At 37.5% G+C, this 20,059-nt stretch overlaps 1 protein-coding gene across 3 annotated transcripts in view; it reads right to left on the bottom strand.

Annotated features, from left to right (window-relative positions):
* The window catches only part of Tbc1d4 (TBC1 domain family member 4), a 185,284-nt gene that overhangs the window by 48,113 nt on the left and 117,112 nt on the right, over window positions 1-20,059 (bottom strand). For all 3 annotated transcript variants that reach the window (XM_040281403.2, XM_040281406.2, XM_021726092.3), the window contains exons 3-8: window positions 18,803-18,892; window positions 16,187-16,291; window positions 10,101-10,233; window positions 6,217-6,308; window positions 5,868-5,978; window positions 4,040-4,159 (exon numbers count right to left, since the gene is read on the bottom strand). In XM_040281403.2, coding sequence (XP_040137337.2) covers window positions 4,040-4,159; window positions 5,868-5,978; window positions 6,217-6,308; window positions 10,101-10,233; window positions 16,187-16,291; window positions 18,803-18,892 — 651 coding nt within the window. The remainder of the gene's footprint in view (window positions 1-4,039; window positions 4,160-5,867; window positions 5,979-6,216; window positions 6,309-10,100; window positions 10,234-16,186; window positions 16,292-18,802; window positions 18,893-20,059) is intronic.

Below are 20,059 nucleotides of genomic sequence, written 5' to 3'. Positions count from 1 at the left end.
TTGGCATGTCATAGAATCAATATAAGAATTCAAAGAGGCACTTTTCCAACATGGTCACACAGCAGCTCAGAGTTGACTGCTCCTCTGTACACAAAATTGTCTTAATCATCACAGCTGCCCTTTTGGCTAACTCTCTGCCAATCCCAAGCACTTCCTATAAATCTCCTCATTCCTTCCTCACCAAGTCCTTAGGCAGTAAGAACACCCTTGCTGTCATCTCACAGGTAAGGAAACGCAAGTTCAGCAAGGGAAGGGACCTGGTTACTCTATATCTTAGTCCAATACATCACCACAAGACAAGACCACAATTAGATATATTATAAAGTTAGATGAAGCTACAAAGTTAATTTAATACAATATCACAACTGGATAAATTATAAAGAAAAGAGGCTTATTTTTGGCTCACAGTTCTGGTTCAAGGTCAAAAGGTCATATCTAGGCATGACTTCCTTGCTGTCAGAGTCATAGGTACTACGGGGCATCATGTGGCAACCGACAGGAAACTGTAAGAGAACTGACCAAACTGGCTTTGATGGCAGACCCTCTCTGGAAATAACCTATTAACCCCCTTAATAGCATGAATGGATTAATTAATTCATGAAAGCACCTCTTCAAGGTCCTACCTAGTTCTACCTCTTAATCTCTGACATGAGGATTAAAATTCAACCTCAGTCTGGGGAGAACAAACCACATACCCCAGTAATAAGAGATAAAGCGGGGTTCTAACCAGGCATTCTGGCTGCACAACCACTTCACTGCACTGCCTTCCAATGCAGCCTTATTCCTGACCACCTGAAGTCTCTTTAATCCAGTGACAACATTTGCTGACTATTTAGTCTTAAAACCCTAAACATCCTAGGAGTAGAAGATGACTTTTAAAATTTGGCTCCACACACACACACACAAATACATCAGTGTTCCTAGATGACTAGGAATGGATGTGGGTTCATTTCTGGATTTAGAAAGAAAGGAAGTAACAAATGGGGGGGGGACAAAGGGAAAGAGAGGAAGACGGAAGGAGGAATATTAATTTATAAATTTTGAAAGAAAATGGCATGAAAAATTTAGGGACAGCTGCATTAACATATTTCTGACAAACTTCTTAGAGGTTCTTTTCTAAGAGTCTGTTTTCCACTGATAAGGTAATGGCATTCACAGCTGACCACCCTTGCTGCAGGGCTTTTGTTAAAATCAAAAAGAATCTCAATCATTAAGAGAAATACCTGTAAAAGTGTTTTGAGCTCCAGAAAAGAAAGAAAACTAGGAACACTGTGTCCTTAATGCTCTATTGAATAAACAAGGAATAATTCAAAATGTATCCAACTATTTTATGGACTCATAATGTTATTCATGTTAAACAGTTGTTTAAAAAAAAAAAAAGCAACAAGTATCTAGTGTGTGCAGGACCCTGGGTTCATCTCCAACAAACAAACAAACAAAAAAACCCCACACATTTGCAAACAGTTAAATCATTCCTTCAGAACCCTTCTCAACGTCTGAGAATTTATATCCCCATCTGCTTCTTCAAAGGCACATAGAGATCACTGAAGAATATAATTACAGACTGCAGGCGAAATGTTCGTATTCTGTTAGCAGAAAAGTTAAGAAAGGTGTTGACTTAAAAACAAGTCATCAAGAACACCTTGTGAAACTATTCAATAGAATTAAAACACCTACCACCCATCTGTATACACCCAATCTGCATTACTGATAGCACGTAACAGTATTTATGACCCTTTAATTGTCTGCGATATTTATCCACATGATAAACAACCAAAAAAACAAATAAAAAATCCCACGTGGGCTTTGTAGAGCATGTGACAAGTTTACTATAATCAATTTTTCATGTATCATTTGGAAACAATCTCTAATGTAGAGAAAAATTAACACTTCAGTACAAAACATTTTTCCCCAAATCTATAAGTGAATAATCTAGATGGGGGATGCAAGTTTCCTTCATCCTGCAGTATTTCAGTGTACATTTCCGATAAATAAGGAATTCAGGAATTCTACACCATTAAAATGCAATTTTCAAGAACAAGAAACTAACATAGATACATTAATACCACTTTGTTCTTAGACTTCATTCCAACTCCAATGGTCCCAGCAACAGCCTTTATAATAGCAAAAGAATGGGATTCAGAATTTCCTGCTCCACAAATTTTCATGTTCCTTCAGTCTAAACAATTCCTCAGTCTTTTCCTGACTTTCAGGATCTTGACACTTCTGATGATAATAGGCTTGTTATTTTGTACATTGTCCCTCAGTCTAGGTTTGCTGTGTTTTCTCTTGATTAGATTCAAGAGCTGCCTCTGTGGCTGTCAGACCTCTGAAGCTGTGCTCTGTCCATTCTGTCAGGTGGCACAGGATTTCAGTGTGTTGCTTTGCTGATGAGGTCCAAGTCATCACTCAACCAAGGTCGTGTCTGGCAGCCCTCTCTGATCTGAAGTTACTTGCTTTCCCTGTTGCATCCTACTCATGCGCAGATGTTCAGTGTGCTGAAGTTCATCTCAGAATAAATTCATGGTTCCTACTTTACTCAATGGGTCATAGAATCATTACATTGCTGTCATTTACTTGGATGGTCATACTGTTGTCAGATGTCACCAGTACTTGTACTTTTCCTGCAGCTCTAGAACTGCTTCTCCCAGGACCCTGGTTCCTACTAGTGCAGGAGGATAGATACAAACTACAGATGCTAGCTGGGTTTGGTGGTGCATGCCTGTAATCCCAGTGGCTAGGGAGGCTGAGGCAGGAGGATTTCAAGTTCAAAGCCAGCCTCAGCAACTTAGCAAGGCCCTAAGCAACTCAGCAAGACCCTGTCTCTAAATAAAATATAAAAAGGGCTGGGGATGTGGCTTGGTGGTTAAGCACCCCTGGGATCAATCCCCAGTATCAAATAATAATAATAATAACAACAACAACAACAACAACAACAATACAGATGCTAGATTCCACCCAACCAGGCTTATTATCTGATGTGTTCAGAAGAACAACTCCCAAGTTCTCTCAGTGAACAAAGCCAGGGGCTGAATGTACACACACACACACACAAAATATACCCACACAAATACACACAACCATCTCTGAGTGCATATTGAATCCAATAACACAGGGTTCATTCAGATTTCCTCTTTTCATACTTGCAGTTCCCTTCTCCCTGGAACCCATATCTTAACATATTTACCTATTTGGACATCCCCCTGCGTGTGACTGAGCTCTACAACTGCCACCATGTGAACACTCTCCTCAACCCCCTCAGGCTGCAGCACCCCATATTGAGGCTGCCATCCCCCAGGTGCATTTCCTCACTCTGCCTGGACTCTACCTCCCTGTCTAGGGACACTTCTACCTTAACTCTGTTCTGCTGCCTGTGATGGGCCCTCCCTCTACAGGCAAGCCCTCCTTGGCCCAAAACAGGCTGCTCTACTCTGCCAACAGCCCCCTCACCATTCTGGCTCCCAAGCCCCAAACCCCTCCACGGGTTCTGTGTCTTTCTGCTCTGAGCCACCCCTACTCTCTGCCCTAAGATGCTGACTTACAGCTTTAGGACTAAATTATTCAGGAAGAGGAAAATGAAAAGGAAGGGAAAAGATTTTGCCTATATTTAAATGTAAATATGTAAATTCACTAAGTGAGATTTAAAAAAATTCCACTGATTTATGCTATTTTCAGCATTTTCTATCAACCCTTAAGAATGGGCCAAAGAAGGGCAGGTTTCTTTTTAAGTTTATGACAAATGATAAGAAGTTCTTACAGTATTGAGCTTTAGTATTCTACGGCCCCTTTCTATCCATGTCTCTACTAGTAAATCTCTATTGCTCCGTTTCACATATGAGAGGCCCCAGAACAAATCTAGATCTCAGAAGAAAATTTATTTCGGCAGATTATCTTAAGAGTTAACTAAATTAAAGTTATCCTAATAGGTTTTTTGTACTTTTTAAAGTAAATCTTGGGTGAGCTAGCTAAGAATAAAGCCAGAAAACAAAGTCAGAAAACAAAGACATGTTTAACTAACAGATCCTCAGTTTATCCTTACCCTTGAGAAGATATTTTCCAGGGAGCTAGTTAAGGATCTCTTTGCTTTATTCTTCAGAATGTCAAGTTTGAACCTTCCACCACTTGCTGCGTTTTCTGGGATTGTACTATTTGAAATAGTCTAGAGAAAGAAAAACATAGCAATTTTAGTTTAGACATACTCAAGGTTAAATGAGGCTTTAAATACAGGCTTAAAACTAAGCCATTAAAAAAACACAAGAATTCTTCAGTAGCCCCGTTAAGAAGTAATAATTTGGGTTCCACACTGTGAACACAAAGATTATGTTTCATGCTTAATGTTGTAAGTAATAAAAAAGACAGAACTAAGATCTTTTCTTCATGCCTTTCCTTTCCACTAACATATTACTGCTTCATTTAATGGATATTAAATTTGAGACGTCAATTTTTTCTGCTGTTATTCTAGTTAAAGTACCACCATCTCTTTCAAAGGTGCATGTTTTATATCCAAATTAGCAAGGAAAACAGAGAAAATGAGTTCCAAAGAACAATGCAGCTTGCAAGCAAAATTTGATCCTAGTAATGCCTCTGTTATATTATTCCATTTTCATTTGTGAATAGGTTATTTATCCTTTAAGATCTGTTAAGTATTTACTGATAGTACTAAACCAAATGAGAGTCTCTAATGTGTCCAACATATTAGATCCTCCACATATTTTATCCCATGGAAATAAGTGGATCCTGTGCATACTACATGGTCCTTAGGTACATGACAATTTTCAAGAGAGAAACCTTATAATTTTCTGTGGTAAGGAATAACAACACAAAACACATGTAAGTATCAAGGAAGAAAGTGGAAGATTGGTTTTCTGTCTCAGCCGTCAGGGAGAAAGGGATACATGGAGCTCAGACAGGTAGGAGAACAGGGAGAATGACTTCCCCAGAGCTGGGGGTGGTTGTTGGCAAAATTATAATGACTAGATTGCTGAAGGGACAGAGTCAGGAGCTAAAAGATAAGTGAGCTGTAGAGAGTAACATGAGAAAGTGAGGCTGGAGCAAAAATAATGTGAAGAGTCTTAAGTGCCAGACAAACAGGAAGAACACTGATTCGAATTTTAAAAAAGAGAAGCATCTCTGTGAAGGTCATCTGAAGGTCATCTCTGTGAAGGTCATTTTAGGGAAATTTACCTCCAAGAAGCATTAAAAAAACACCTAAAGGTCACAAAAATCAGACTGAAAGGCTTCTGCCTAGTCTATGTGAGAGGGAATAAAAGTCCACACCAGCATCAGCTCCGTCAGATCATTCCAGAAGTTATGGATGCAAGAAAGTAGTGAATCAACAACAGAGGGCATCTGTGTTCATAAGAGCTAAACACTCTGATGCTGTTGAGGTGGTCTTACTTGATCTCTGTAAGACGGGAATAAATTCTAAACCATCAGCATAGAAAAGTCATCCTTCCATCTGCAGCTAGGGTGGCCACTCACGAGGGACAATTGAGGTTTTCATTTTTGTTTTTTACCACTTGGGCTGCCTAAGCTTTTGATGAGATACAATTTTCATATGAATATTTTTAAAATGATAAATTCTCCCACATCTAAAACAATGTATGCTCACTCTACATGATGAAATATATATGTCTGTTTTTTAAAAAACCCAAAATCACAAGTTCTTTTACATTATAAAACTATTATTATTTTATCTCAATGTGCCAGTACCTGCTAAAATTTCCAAATAAACTCTTAAAATGCTGGTCTTTAGCCCTATAGAAGATGAGAGCACAAAGGAAATACTTTTCTTTCATTTTTTTTTCTGTGTTATTTTAAATAAACACATAAACAAAAATAGGTCAAAGGAAAAAACATCTTCTCACCGCTGGGCCTTCCCCAATGTGCACATGTGTCTTCTGCTTGGCTTCACACAGCTGTCTGAGGTGTAAAATCACAAGCTCATTCTCTTCCTGGTCACTGATCGGCTTCATTTTCTGTTGAACAGACAAATCAAGAGTACACTTGCCAACACAGCTTCTCTCATCTTTCTTTTCACTCAATTGAGTCTAACAGAAAAGACGGAAATGTAACAATAGCTTTCTGGTTCTACCAAGTAGTCCTATAGGACACACAGCTTTCACTTCTAACAGAGGGACAAAAAAGGAACAGGCAACAACAGGATCCACCTCTTTTTCCTTATATTTTATTTATGAGAACTACATATAATGTTACCTGAACTCGTTCAAAGATGTCAGCTTGCTCGTTATCTGTCAGTGATGAGAGATGCCTCTGTATCACCAGCTTGGCTCTTGGGGGGTAAAGACCTGAGGGAAAGGAAGAGGGAAAGCGTGAGCAGAGGCTGCCTGGAGATCTAAGTCTGTTGGGCTGCACTTCACTCCTCCCCAGCAGGCTCTCCACTTCCGTCTCCTCTGGGAGATGTGTTCCTGCCTCCAACAAACCCTGGAGCAGGACATCCAGATGATTAAAGCCTGGTAACAAAACTCTCCACCCAAATCAACAGCCTTCCACGGCAAACCTGGAGTTGGAATTACTGACCAAGAACTTCTAAGTGAGGCCAAGCATACCACTTAAAATACTAACAAACCTAGTGAGGCACCTCACAGGCAGATGAACATTATCCCAGGACGTGCCACAGGAACAGAAGCTAAACGCTAACTGTGGCCAAAATATCTAGGCTTACAACTTGACATTTGAAAAAATAATAATTATAATGTTTTATTGTACTAGAGCTGAGTCAGGCTCTCTCCCCATCATGGGGGTCTCCTTCTGCAGGAATAAGGTTTCAAGGATGGCTTTAGTATTCAGTGCACTTTTAGTGCTATTAGTTTACCAAGAAGGTTATTTACGTCCTTACAGTGTGATATTAACAAATCCTTCTAATTCCCATATGTAATTTATATCAAGTCCTTGGGGGGAAATTTTCCCTGAAAACATTTCTGCAATTTTTTCTTAAAGGGAAATTTAATTCACATTTACAATGATTCAAGTGACCATCTGTTTTTAAGGAAGAGTTCCATTGCATTGTTAGGTGTCACTTACAGAACTACCACATTTTTTACTATAAACAGAATATGTAGCTATATATAATATTAAATAAACCTTATGCATGGACTGGCATTTTTAAAATCACAATTATAAGGTTTTCTTTCTCAGGTTTTAATTAAATACATTATTACTTGGTATTAAACCATGTACTCATTATTATTAATTACAAAGAGTAAGACAAAGTAATTAAAAAAATTATTTTGCTAAGTTATATCAGAGGTTAGAAATAAATAATATCATAATTTGAATTATGAATATATGTACAGTTTTCTAATTGCATTTATTTCTAAGAAAATATGAGGTGGGAGGTAACTGAAATAAAATGATTTGTTCACATTTTGCCCCTTTTTTGAAGTAAAAAGCTGTTTAGATCTCTACAGATAGATAGTGCACATGGAATAAATGGGAGAGAATCATTTTTAAATTGTTTTAAAAACAACTGCTTAAATATTTAAGTATTAAAACATTGTTTTTGTTTTTGTTTTGTTTTGGTTTAAAGTAAAATTCTCTGCCAGAATGTGTACACAGCTGATCCACTGTCAGTGTGCTACAAGTACACCTGTTTTTAAGCTACTGTGTACCATGAAATGGCAAGAAGAACAGTGTCTGCAAACTGCTCACCTTCATCTTTCATTCTACAACACAACAAACTTCCATGCCAGTCTTCATGATTACATACAGAAAAGTAAAATCTGTTATGATTGAAGAAACTACTCATGACCTTAGCTTATTAATTGCTGGAAAATTCTCAAGAGGTTCTCCATATATTATGACACAGTTTCACATCCCCAGATGATAAGGAAGACTGACAAAAAGTGCATGCAGGTTGTGAGAGACCAGGGCAAAGTAACAACCCCACACACTGTGGGACCATGCCTGGACCCCAACGCCAAAAAGAACGCGTTAGTCAGAAAACTGGTGAAGATCAAATGAAGCATTCCATTTGGATAACAGCATCCTGCCAATGTTAATTTCTGGTTTGGATCATTGTGCTGGGCTATATGAGATGTTTACAATGGGGGAGGAATATTTGGAAGCTCTTCTCAAATTTTCCATAAATCTAAAAAAAAAAAATCAAGATTTTTTAAAGTAATATATTGTATTATTCCTATATGTATTTTTCAAGATATAATATATATGCTATATATATTATTGTTCAGCAAGTTCTTTTTTCATTCAACAATATAATTTCAGGAGATAACCATGTTGCCATTCAGTTCAAATTCATTCTCATTAATTGCTTCACGATATAAAAGTGCTTCAATAATGATACTAATAAAATTTAATTTTTTTCTAATTTTCCATTATTTACAAATAATACAACCATGAAAATGTCAGTTTGGGCACCCATATTTGTATCTCTGATCAAAACATGGAAATTCTGATTGACAGGGTATGCACGATTTCAGGTTAATGAGTTTATATTAGTTATCTCCCCAATACAGCTATACCAATTTATACTCCATCATTATTATGTAGATTTACCAAGATCCATAACATTTTTCTTAACATTACCCTGATGAGTATCTTACTGTTGTTCTTATTTTCATTTCTCTGACATCCAGTGAATTCAGCAACTTTTCACTTTCATTATTTGACCTTTTAATTTTCTTTTATGAGAAGTATTTTCTAAGGTGACTTGCACAGTTTCCTACTGAGTTGTTTTTATCATTTTCTTATAAAGTTTTTACAAATTCTGGATTTGTACTTTGCTTTGCTACTGCCTTGTTTGTTCCTTATCATTCTATTTCCAAATAAGTAGTTGTTAGATAAACACTTCAATTTGTCAAGTCAAATCTGTGGATGTCTTTTGATAGTTCCTGCATTGGTGTCTGAACAAAGCCCTCCTTTTTTAAGTAATAAGAATGTTCTTCTTGTTTTATTTTAATGATTTTAATATTTGGATTGTTTACACTGAGGACTTGGATCCATCTAGAATGTCTTGTAAGTTGAATAAGTGAAAGGGATCTTTCCCCTTTGGATAGCTAATTAATCTAACACCATCTCCTCCATCATCAGCCCCTGGCCCCGTCACAGACTAATAACACTCCCTCAACCATTCAAAACAGAATGTTCCATTTTTGCAAACATGTTATAAGTTTGAAAACAATGTGCATCCTATAAAATTAGAATTGTAAATTTTAAAATCTGAATTGAAATAGTTTGAGTCACACAATTGTCTGGATAGTCAACAAATAACTGCTGTTGATCACTGTTGCTGCCAAGGGCCTCAGATTCTGTTTCCTGCAGAATAGAAACCACAACTTGCATCCTCAATGACTACAGCCAACTCCTTGCTGTTCTGGGGTTCACACTCTTTCCATTTACTGTAACACTTATCATACTGAATTGTGTTTCTTTGCTCACGTGACTTTTGCTCTGTCTGGACCAAAAGTCTTCTGGGGGCACAGTCCATGTCTCAAACATGTCTGCATACCCAGTGCCTAGCACATTGGCTGGTCCACGGCAGACACTTAACGAGCGTTTATGGTTTCCTCTCCTGTGCAGTAATTTCCATTCTTTTTTTTGTTAGGAAAAGATGAGAAGAAAGATAAGTTGAGTCAGGGGCCACCTCTCCCTCAGGCCTTCCCTCCTCCTCAAAACACAGGAGAGCACCTCCATTATCTCTGCCATTCCCAAATACCTCTTAAAAGTCAAACAAGTTTTACACAGTTCTAAACCTTTAGAGAAAAGAGACACATTAACAAGTGAGAGGAAACAAAAGAAAGAATTAAACAGCTGTGATGGTTTTTGCTCTCTTCATTCAGTGAACAAATATTTGGTCAGTTCCAACTGTGTCCATAGCAGAGTCTTGAGAACTGTGGGAACTCAAGTCCCTTCCTTGAGTTTGCCTTCAGAAGGAAAAAAGAAGAGAAAGTCAAGCATCTAAGAGACTGACAGCACATTTGGAACTGACTGGACATGAGAATTGATTCTCTGAGTTCTCATTTCACATAGAAACAAAGAAGTATTCAATGACAGTAGGGACTTTCTCATTTCTCAAATGCCAAAGCAAACTCCTCTTCTGCCAAGGCCAAGTTATACTGTACCTTCAATCCTCTCACAGAGCTTATGCAAAGAATGCATGGGGCAGGTCTCGCACAGCTTGATCTGAGTTTTGGCACTCTGTAGGGCAGCAGCCGTACTGAAAGCCTGCTTCAGAGTCAGCATTACCTCATCGACCTACGAGAAGGAACAAAGCTCAGGTCGATAAAAGTTGGCTTGCTTGGAAACACTAAAAACCCAATGGCAATGTGAGCCTTTACTGACTAAATAATAAATAATAGAATTTTGATGACTACAGAGCTGGCAGAGACAAAATATTAAACTTGAAAAGTAGGACCTTGCATCTATTATAATTGGACGGTGGATGAAATAAGATCATTTCAGTATGTGTAATATAATACTGGTCAGCTACTTGAATGCAACTTTCAAATCCCATGGAGGGTTACCTTATCTTAGACAGAGTAATTAGTAGATCAGGACTCGGTTTAATTAAGTGATTTATCAGATAAAGACTTCTTTGGAAGTTTTGCCTGCCATATATAAGGAACAACAAAAGCGGTTCAACAGTCACTTGTGTTAATTGTTTATTCTTCTGGATCACTTTCAATAGAAAAATAAACAAAGTAAGTGTTTAAATGAAGTTCTGGGGGAAAATAAGATCAATGTAAATAACAGTGGGAAATGTTTATGATCACTGCTGGTCTTACCTCCACAGCTTCCCATGGATTACCACTGCACTTCTGAATTACAACAGTTCTGACATCTGGATATCTAGAAGCTGGGTCTCAATGTTAAGCCAGCAGCTTGCAAATATCCAGCTGGTTTCTTTCTTGCTCTTCCACTGACCCAGTGCAGAACATTGAATCTAGCCTTTTAGTTTCCTGTTGCTTCTTTGAAACCAACTAACAGCTCATCCTTAGGCACTGTTAAACCCCTCAGGCTGCACCTTCCTTTTTCAGTGACCTAATCACCAATACAAGATGTGACTTTTCTGGGCTGGAATTGTGGCTCAGTGGTAGAGCGCTCGCCTAGTGCATGTGAGGCCCTGGGTTTGATCCTCAGCACCACATAAAAATAAAATAAAGGTATTATGTCCAACTACAACTAAATAAACAAAATATTTTTTAAAAAAAAGATGCGATTTTCACGTACTCTAGAATGTAGATCAAATTCTGAAACCTACATGGCAGAGCTATTGAATTCTAAGGGCCTCATCCCAACTAGCTTTGATATTTAAAACCATTGGTCATACTTGGCAATCCACTTTTTCTTTTTTAACTTTATTTTTCCCCTTCCCCTATGGCCTAGTTTAAGAATAAGTCATTATCTAAAGAATTTAATCTACTTCTGCATTTCAGTATATGAGGAACCTGGAATATAAAGAAACTTTGCTCTCCAAATATTACTGAAATAAAAGATCAAACACTAAGCAGTCAGCTGTTATTGCTATGCTTTATTATATTACCAATCTTAAAAAGGTTTATGAATAATTTCACTTTCCATCAATAAAAATGAATTGTTCATGTGATCTTATACTATAATTAAAAATAAATACTTCTAATATTAAAACTAAATGTGATTCATGTTTAATGCTTTGTATTCTGATTTTATTTGTTTTGTTTTATATTCTAAGGTAATTTAATTATTTATGCAGATATCCATTTATTTCTATGTCCTTGTTTCTCATTTACTTGAGACACTGAAGGGGTTGGAAATTGGCTTAGAAACATAAATAGCTTTAGTTTTGGTCATCTGTCATTTAATTATACTGCCTTGTAAAGCCTCTTGTGGAAATACTGAATGTTTGTATTCTCTATTTCTAGATGAAACAAGAAGCCATTTCAAAAGTGTCTAAAATGTGTCTACCAACTTCTCCCAGCCACAAGTATTACTAAACACTTTGACTAATAAAATGTTAAATGTTTTGTTTGCTGAAGTCCACAACTTTTTCCAGATGGCCTATATATTCTATCATGAGATCAGAACAACCAAAGGTTCAAATTATTACACTAAGAATACCAAAACAAAACAAAACAAAACAAAAAACTATAAGTCATGAAAAAGGTTAAATGCTAAGGAATGAGCAAAGACAAATCAATCATATACAAACCAAAGGAAAATATTCTTGGCATTACCATCTGACAAAAATCACATTCTCAGTGAAAAGCATGAGATTGGACAAATAAAACTAATTTATGATATGAAGGAGAAAATATATAATAAATACTCATAAGCATTATAACCAAATTTAGGTATTATATAGCATTTTAAACTAAGTCTCTAAGAATAATAGACTTGTGTAAAGACTTCAAAAGATCATCTAGTCTAATTCTCTGGGAAATTTTAAATTTACAAAGTATTCAATAAAGAATGGCACTGATCCATTTTAACAACTGTTAACAAGGTAATGTTCTACTTCAGTGCTAACCAGTCACCCACATATTGAAGTGCTCTCTATGTTTGTTAGATTTTAAGCCTCTCAGTCACAATTTATATTGTGTGTAAATTCTCACATGACCATTTGTATGCCTAAAGTCTCCTCCCATAGTTCCTAGGCTAAATAAACAATTCCAGTTACTTGCATTTTTACTCAGATGAAAAACATTCCATAGATAATTGCTCATTCCTGAAAACATCGGAATTCAAGTTTGAGATCTGTCTTTTTACCTGCTATCTTCTCAACTTTGCTCCTTAATAGTTAGAGATTTAATTTTTAGTTTAATCAATACCAGATATAAGAGAAAGATAACTTCCTAGACTGTATACCTCATTCTCCTATCAATATGCTAATATTTTATTTATAATGAATACCATGCTTATTTCATTAATTATTAATATATAAATTTTGAGTCTTGGGTAACATAGATTTTTTTTTTTCCCTTTCTTCTTCCTTTTGGTTATACTTTCCCTGAATAGTTTTCTCTGCAACTATGGAATTTAGATATTCTTTGTTTTCTTCACACTCTTTAAAAATCAATTTTGGAGAAAGCACTTTTAATGAATTGTTTTCTACAAATTTGAAGAGTTGGTTAGACAAGATGAGCTCTTAATGCTCTTTCAAGGAGGAAGCGAGAGGGATCACTAAGCATCTGAACTTAACCGCAACCCTCTGGAGCCCTTCAGAACACTATAGTATTTACCAACTCATAACAACTGTTACAAAGAAGCAAAAGAAAATGCTAATTGTGTGTTCCTGTTACTCAGAAAAGATGTCAGCATGCACTCCTTTTGAAATATTTTTGTCTTCTACAACTGCCAAGCCACATCAATCAATCTAACACTGCTTGAACTGACATTATTTGGCTATTTTGTTTTGCTCTGTTTGTTGGCTGCTTGAGCCATCCGTCTATTATGCATGAAATGTACACTTAATGTTTCTTTTGGCTTGCAGCTCTGATGTCTCACTATTCATTTTAAGAGGATTAGTGATAAAATTAAATAGGGTTTGAAAGATCCTAGCAGGGGCTGTTCTTAAGAATAATGGGGCTAAAACTTGGACTCTGAAAATGGTTTAAGTAACAGAAGGGCATTTGCAGCCAGTGCAGTCTGTTGCCTTAGTCACAGTGCATGATAGGTGGAAAGACAGCATGTCCAAGACCTTCTGCAATTCCATTTCAAAACCCATTCTACAAGCATTGGAGGTGGGGGGGGACACTAAAAATCTATGAAAGAAAATGGAAATAAAAGGGGGTTTACATAGCCTTCCTTTTCATGCAAGGGATGCAGTGAGCAGAGACTGGCCAACACCAGGAAAATGCCTGAAGTTAAGAGCGATACGCTCATTCCATCATTCAAACTATGAAAATACCAGGCTGGGAACATAGCTCAGTGGTACAGCACTTGCCCAGCACACACATGGCCCTGATACAATCCCCACAAAGAAAGAAAGAAACCAACTATCAAAAACAGTACAAGGAGATAACTTGAATGAGAAATAAGCCAAACTGTGAACTTGACAGGGGAACGGCTAGTAATGCAAACAGATAAAAGAAGACCGTTGTTTGGCAGGAACTGTAGGAGACTTGTTCAGAGTGTCGTCAGAGTCCTAATGACAGGACAGTAAAAGACTCAATTCCTCAGAAAAGGGACTCAAAAGCCTTCAGAAGGGTGTGCTATTTTGGCTGGGTCTTGAATGAAAAGAAGGGGAAGGGCATTCAGATTATGATGAGGTGGGCCCACACCTGCTTGACCACTAAAGAGGCAACTCCAGTCCTGCACAGTCTCCTTGTAGAGCAGAGGGTGACCCCTTGAGGCCCACAGGGTCCCCTGACCCAGCCTGGTAGGATGGGAAGCAGTAAGCCCTGGCTGTGGCCTCTTTGGCCACAGTCATCTCCTCAGCCTACAGAGTGGACAGTGACCTCTGAACCATAGCTGCACTCCCCCAAGCCTCCAGGGGCCTTCGGACACTCATTAAAATCACAGATCTCAGGCTGGGGCTGGGAGTGTAGCTCAGTGGTAGAGCTCCGGCTTAGTATGTGCAAGGCCCTGGTTTCAATCCCCAATACTGGGCAGGGGGGATCCTTGCTGGCATGTATGCCCCATGCATTTCATCACCTGCTGGTTTCTGTAAGCACAATGACACTAATGATCAAACCCGTCTCTGTGGTTTGGCTCAGAAAACAGCTTGTGACAGAGCCACCTGGGTGAAGGCACAGTTGTGAAGGGCACGGCACTGCAGTGTGTGTGGAGAATCACAGCACAAGAGGCTGAGGAAGAAGGAAGGTAGCCCCACCCCATGCTGGACCAGCTAGCTACCATCCCTTAATAAGAAAGTGTATACTAGGCTCCTGTGGGATCTGGTGAGAAATCAAACTCCAACTTAATGTGGAAAATTTATAGGTGACAGATTAACCCGGTGGCAGAAGGAACACGAAGATCACTGATAAAGGAGTCTACATAAAGAAGAATCCCCAGAAAGAGCACAGAGGAAAAGGAGGATGGAAGAAAGGGACGTGCCTATCTTCAAGTCAACAGGTGTTGGCAAACAACGGGATGCAGAAGATGACGGAATGCATGAAGGTCCTTAAGTTACAGAGTTGGGTAAATGGTGCTGCCTAAATAAAAACTTGGGGATCCACAAGAGGTTTTGAAAAGGCGGGGCAGGATGGGATCCAGAACATGGTAGAAGGATCAGCCTTAGACAAGAGGAGGGACAAGGTGGGAAGGAGGGAGGTATGAGTGCCAGGGGTGAATAAGGAGTGTGGCACAGGTGGCCACACTCCTTATGTTATCCTTTGCTACCAAACTTACATGGCTGTATTTTTCTAGTGTTGTCAATGGTTCTCTTTCCCTCTACCCACTGGGTGTTCACTCACCCCCATGCCTTCCACTATTACTATCTAATGACCACCCTCATATTTCTATCTCACATCCTAAAGTGAACCTAGTCAACACAGATCACCTGGAATTAATGTGGATGACTATTTCCTAAGTATGGTTAATTATCTAGAGGGAAAGTGAAACTCGTATGGAACTTTCTAGAAAAAGAAACTATTAGGGACAGAAATTTTATATTCCCTAGAAAAAAAATGTGGAGACCTGGGGGCCCTAGTCAAAAAGTTCCTTCATACCAATCCATTCTCACTTTTTCATTACTCCTAACTTAAAAGTGTTTTCACCGGGAACGTGAAGGCAGGGGAACTATAAGATGCACCAAGGAAATGAGGACATTACTGCCTTGCTTATTTACTTATTCTTAAGTAGATGTGTTTCCCTGGTAGAGATACTGGGCTGGATTACCTGCTGTTATGGTTTAGTTATCAGGGATCTCCCCAAAAGCTATGTGTGAGACAAGGCAAGAGGGTTTAGAGGTAAAGTGATTGCTTTTCTCATCTTGTTATCTGAACAATGGAAAAAGTAACAGCTTTTTCTCTTACTAGTCTTTTCGGATCTCTTAAAACTATTCCTAGTACCATGACTGGGTTTGTTAAATCCATGAAAAGTATATCCAGAATTAAAAACTGCCACAGCAATTAGTTTTTGTTTCTCTAGTTCAGTGCTGATTGGAAGGGTAAAAATATATTCCTAGATGCCCTCTTCTTTTCCCTCGGAGGCCTGGGTTCACAAAGACAAGCCTTCTGTAAGAGAGATGTGCTGGCAGAAGCACACGGTTAGCATTAACACCACTCACCAGAGATTCACTGGCACACTGGAACACATAACAAATGTACTGGCTCATCCCAGGCTCTGGAGACTCCCGGCAGATAAAGCCAAAGTGATCAACGTGCTTTATACCCTAGATGAGGGGAAAGAAGAATAATACTGAAATTATGGGAACATGTCCTTTTAACAACCATGGGAATCAACATTGCTTCTACACCTTCCCAGTTTCAGGAATTTCTCCTTCACAGAAAAGTGATGGGGAACATAATGTCATAGCAAATGTACACATGGCCTGTTGACTCATAATATAAAGGATGAGACCAGCTCAGATTGTTTTGTTTCTGATAAACACTCTGACTCAGGGCCACAGGAAGAAAAATACTGATATCATGATCCACTGAACCTTGTAATAAATCCACTACTCCAAGGTTTCCAAGTAACAGTTTTCAATTTATTGTCTTCTTAGAAGAGCAGTCTTCTATATGTAGCTAAGAATCTTAAGAAAACTACAACTGACAATATTCAAATACTATGCAATTTGCTGAAATATGAATGAAATACTAGAATATCTATTTATAGACACTCAAAGAGCCTCAGTGGTAAAAGATGGATATTTTTTTTAAATTGGCATGCATACCAATAAGTAGATGACCTTATTTTAATAGCAAGCACAGTACTTTGAAAAGCAAGATAGACAAAAAGTTTAAAATTGTCTTAAAATCACCTAAATCTAAGTGAGAAGAAAACAGACTCTAGAATTAGAATTGTGCTTAAACATAACTAATCTGCTAGATCTGAGACACCGTGCTGGGTTGCTAAGGAGGGATAAGGTTGCAGTGTGGTACAACTCATTAGTGATTCAGGATTATTTTTGGGAGCTGGGGTGTGGTTCAGTGGTAGAGCACTTGCCTAGCATGTTGTGAAGCCCTGGGTTCCATCTCCAGCACCAGCGGAGTGTGGTGGGAATAGTCTCTACTAACTGAGTACTAAATAGGAAAAATTCACAGAACCTCATTAGCTCAGCAGGTCTTCAGGTGCTGGCAATATTCCCAGCAAAAAAAAAAAAGCCACTCCCTTATTCTCCATGCTTGCCAGGAAAACAGTCATACAGATTTTAAAGAAAGAAACATTTGTAGGTGTGCAGAACTCAAAAACAGGCCTATTTCTTAATACAGTGGCATTGTATCAGCTTGAGTCCATGGAAAGAGGTACTGTAATGAGAGAACTTTCCACCAATTTCCCTCATGCTTTTGTTTAATTCTTCTCCTCAACCACAATATCAGAGCTTGCCTTTAATAAAAAAAAGAAGAGCAAAATTGTATTTGAACTTCCAGTTTTATATATTTGGATCTTCCTTTTCTTCCAATTTTTTTAACTTGTTTCATTTGGATATTCCATGAGCACTATTTTTCTTAGTGGGAGACTTGGGGAACAGGAGGGCATAGAAACATGTGTGCTTTTAAGGATGTCTCTTGGTACTGTGGGGGCAGGAACTGCACCTGGTTTATGCAGTGCTTTCTCTCCAGCACTTGCACAAGGCCCACTCTGTAGAAAGGGCCCATTCACTCAACATTTACCAAACACCTAAGGTAACAGTTTCATTTTATTCTAACATCTCACAGAATAGGACACCAAAGCATAAAACACCTGCCTTCGTGAAGCTTATGATCTTACAGAAATTCCCAGGAAACATATCATAAGGATACTTAATAAGTTCTTTCTCAGGTAAATTAAGAATTTTCCAAAATTCTTTGGTACCAAAAAGAATTTCTACCACATTTCTGTGTCCTTTAAATAGGAATTTAGAAATGTAGAATATATGTTCCTCTTAAAATGATGTGCCACTAAGTTACTGGAGTACAGAATGTTGATACATACAAAATAATTTTGTGTATCCATATAATAGAAAAAAATACTATCAATCCCTGGGTCCTTAGGATGCTAGTTTATGCCTAACATTATAATCTTATATAAATACATATATTTTTTAAGTTGTCCATGGACCTTTATTTTATATGCAGTGCTGAGAATCAAACCCAGTGCCTCACACATGCTAGGCAAGTGCTCTGTCACTGAACCATAACTCCCTAACATTATAATATTGTACACATTTGGCTGTATCAAATATTTTAACAACATTTAAATACATAGTTTGTGAATTAAAAATAAAAGAACAAAAATACCAAAAATGTTCTTTTCAAAATTTAAGATTTACATTAACAGAAGCTGAAAACCCTAGTTCTCCTTTTACTACCTGCTATGGTATAAAGAGCAAATATGACTCAGTTATACCCACAAGTCCCACTGCCCAAGGTTAAGGAACACTAACTGTGAAGTACTTTGAAAAGAATTCACCACCAAAAAATTCCAGCAGTGGAAGGGATTTGATGAAGTGTCATGACAAAAAGAAAGAGCTTATTAGTATGAAGACAAATGTTAGGATGGATACTAAGGGACCTGGACAGGATTTGTTACATAAACAATGAACAAATTTTAATTTTTCATAACAAATTTTATTTTTAAAAAATTAAAAATTAAAGAACATTAAAATGTGAGGGAGTTTATGCCTAGTTATTCTGTGGATAATTGTGGGGAAAAAAATTAATGGGTTTCTTCAAAAACTATTTTACAACTCAATACATACCTGAGAACAAGAGGAGATATCTTTAAAATTCTTTTCTAGCACAACTGATTTTGTGTCTGGACTGATAAGGTTAATCTCAAATCGCCCAACCTTGAAAATAAAAGTACTCCAGTTAATTTCAACTCACAAGGACCTAACATCTTACTTTAGTACTAAATATTCAAATAGCAATAATAGATTCAAATTCCTGATATATCCACATGTTCTCCAACATGCAATCCAACCAGTATTTTTTTAAATATTTTTTAGTTTTAGGTGGACACAAAACTTTTATTTTATTTATTTATATGTGGTGCTAAGGATCGAACCCAGTGCCTCACATGTGCTAGGCAAGCACTCTACCACTGAGCCACAACCCCAACCCCTCAAACCAATATTCTGACTCCAAATATCAGTTTTGTAATATCAAAATATTTCTTTTTTGTCAAAGATAATGAAAATTAAATTGCTCTTAAATTATGAGATGAAAAAAATATTTTTCAGATGAGAAATTACCTTTCAAAAATGTGCCATCGTTCCTCATTTCATAATTTCTGAAAGTATCAATTACTTATTTATACTATAATCATTCTTTCTCCCAAATACTCAATTAAATGATATAAACATAACTGAACTAAGTTAAAAATTTTTTAAATAAAGAGCCATTCAGAAAAATTAACAAATTGACTTGTTAAGAAAAAGAGAAAATGTGGACAGCCCGAAAACTTACTTAAACATATCACCAAAGAAAAGACCAGAGGTACATTAATCATTAACCAAGAGCCTAGAGGACCCCCAGCCCCCGAAAAAGATGAACTTTTTGCAGGGTGGGGACAGGATGCACTTTTTTTTAAGTGAACTTCTGATAAAGCAAATATTATGCACTGGGACTCTTTACTGAAGTACACCATGGAATTTCCTTCTGGGGTTCTTTAAAGCAGAATAAAAGGGAAGTCATTCTGTTTTTTCTAGAAAACTCAGATGTTAACAAGCTGAAGATGAAAGACCATCTACAAAACACTGTTGTAACTTAAGTTCTTTAAGTAGAGTCTGACATTTTCTGTACCCTGCAGGACATTCAAAAACACTTTTAGAATTAAGAACTCTTTTTTTTACACCCATCATATGGCTGGCATTAAATCATTCAATCATCAATCCAGTGGACGATCAAGGCCAGTCGTTTTTCTCTAACCTTTCCTTTGGTATGCATAGTAAGTTGATGTGTTCTCATCTGAAATACACTTAGGAGTCTCTAGAGTTTTCATCTTTCTCTCTAGA

Source organism: Ictidomys tridecemlineatus, chromosome 6 (assembly GCF_052094955.1).
Source record: "Ictidomys tridecemlineatus isolate mIctTri1 chromosome 6, mIctTri1.hap1, whole genome shotgun sequence".
NCBI classification, from domain to species: Eukaryota; Metazoa; Chordata; class Mammalia; order Rodentia; family Sciuridae; genus Ictidomys; species Ictidomys tridecemlineatus.
This window is presented reverse-complemented; position numbering and strand designations above follow the sequence as displayed.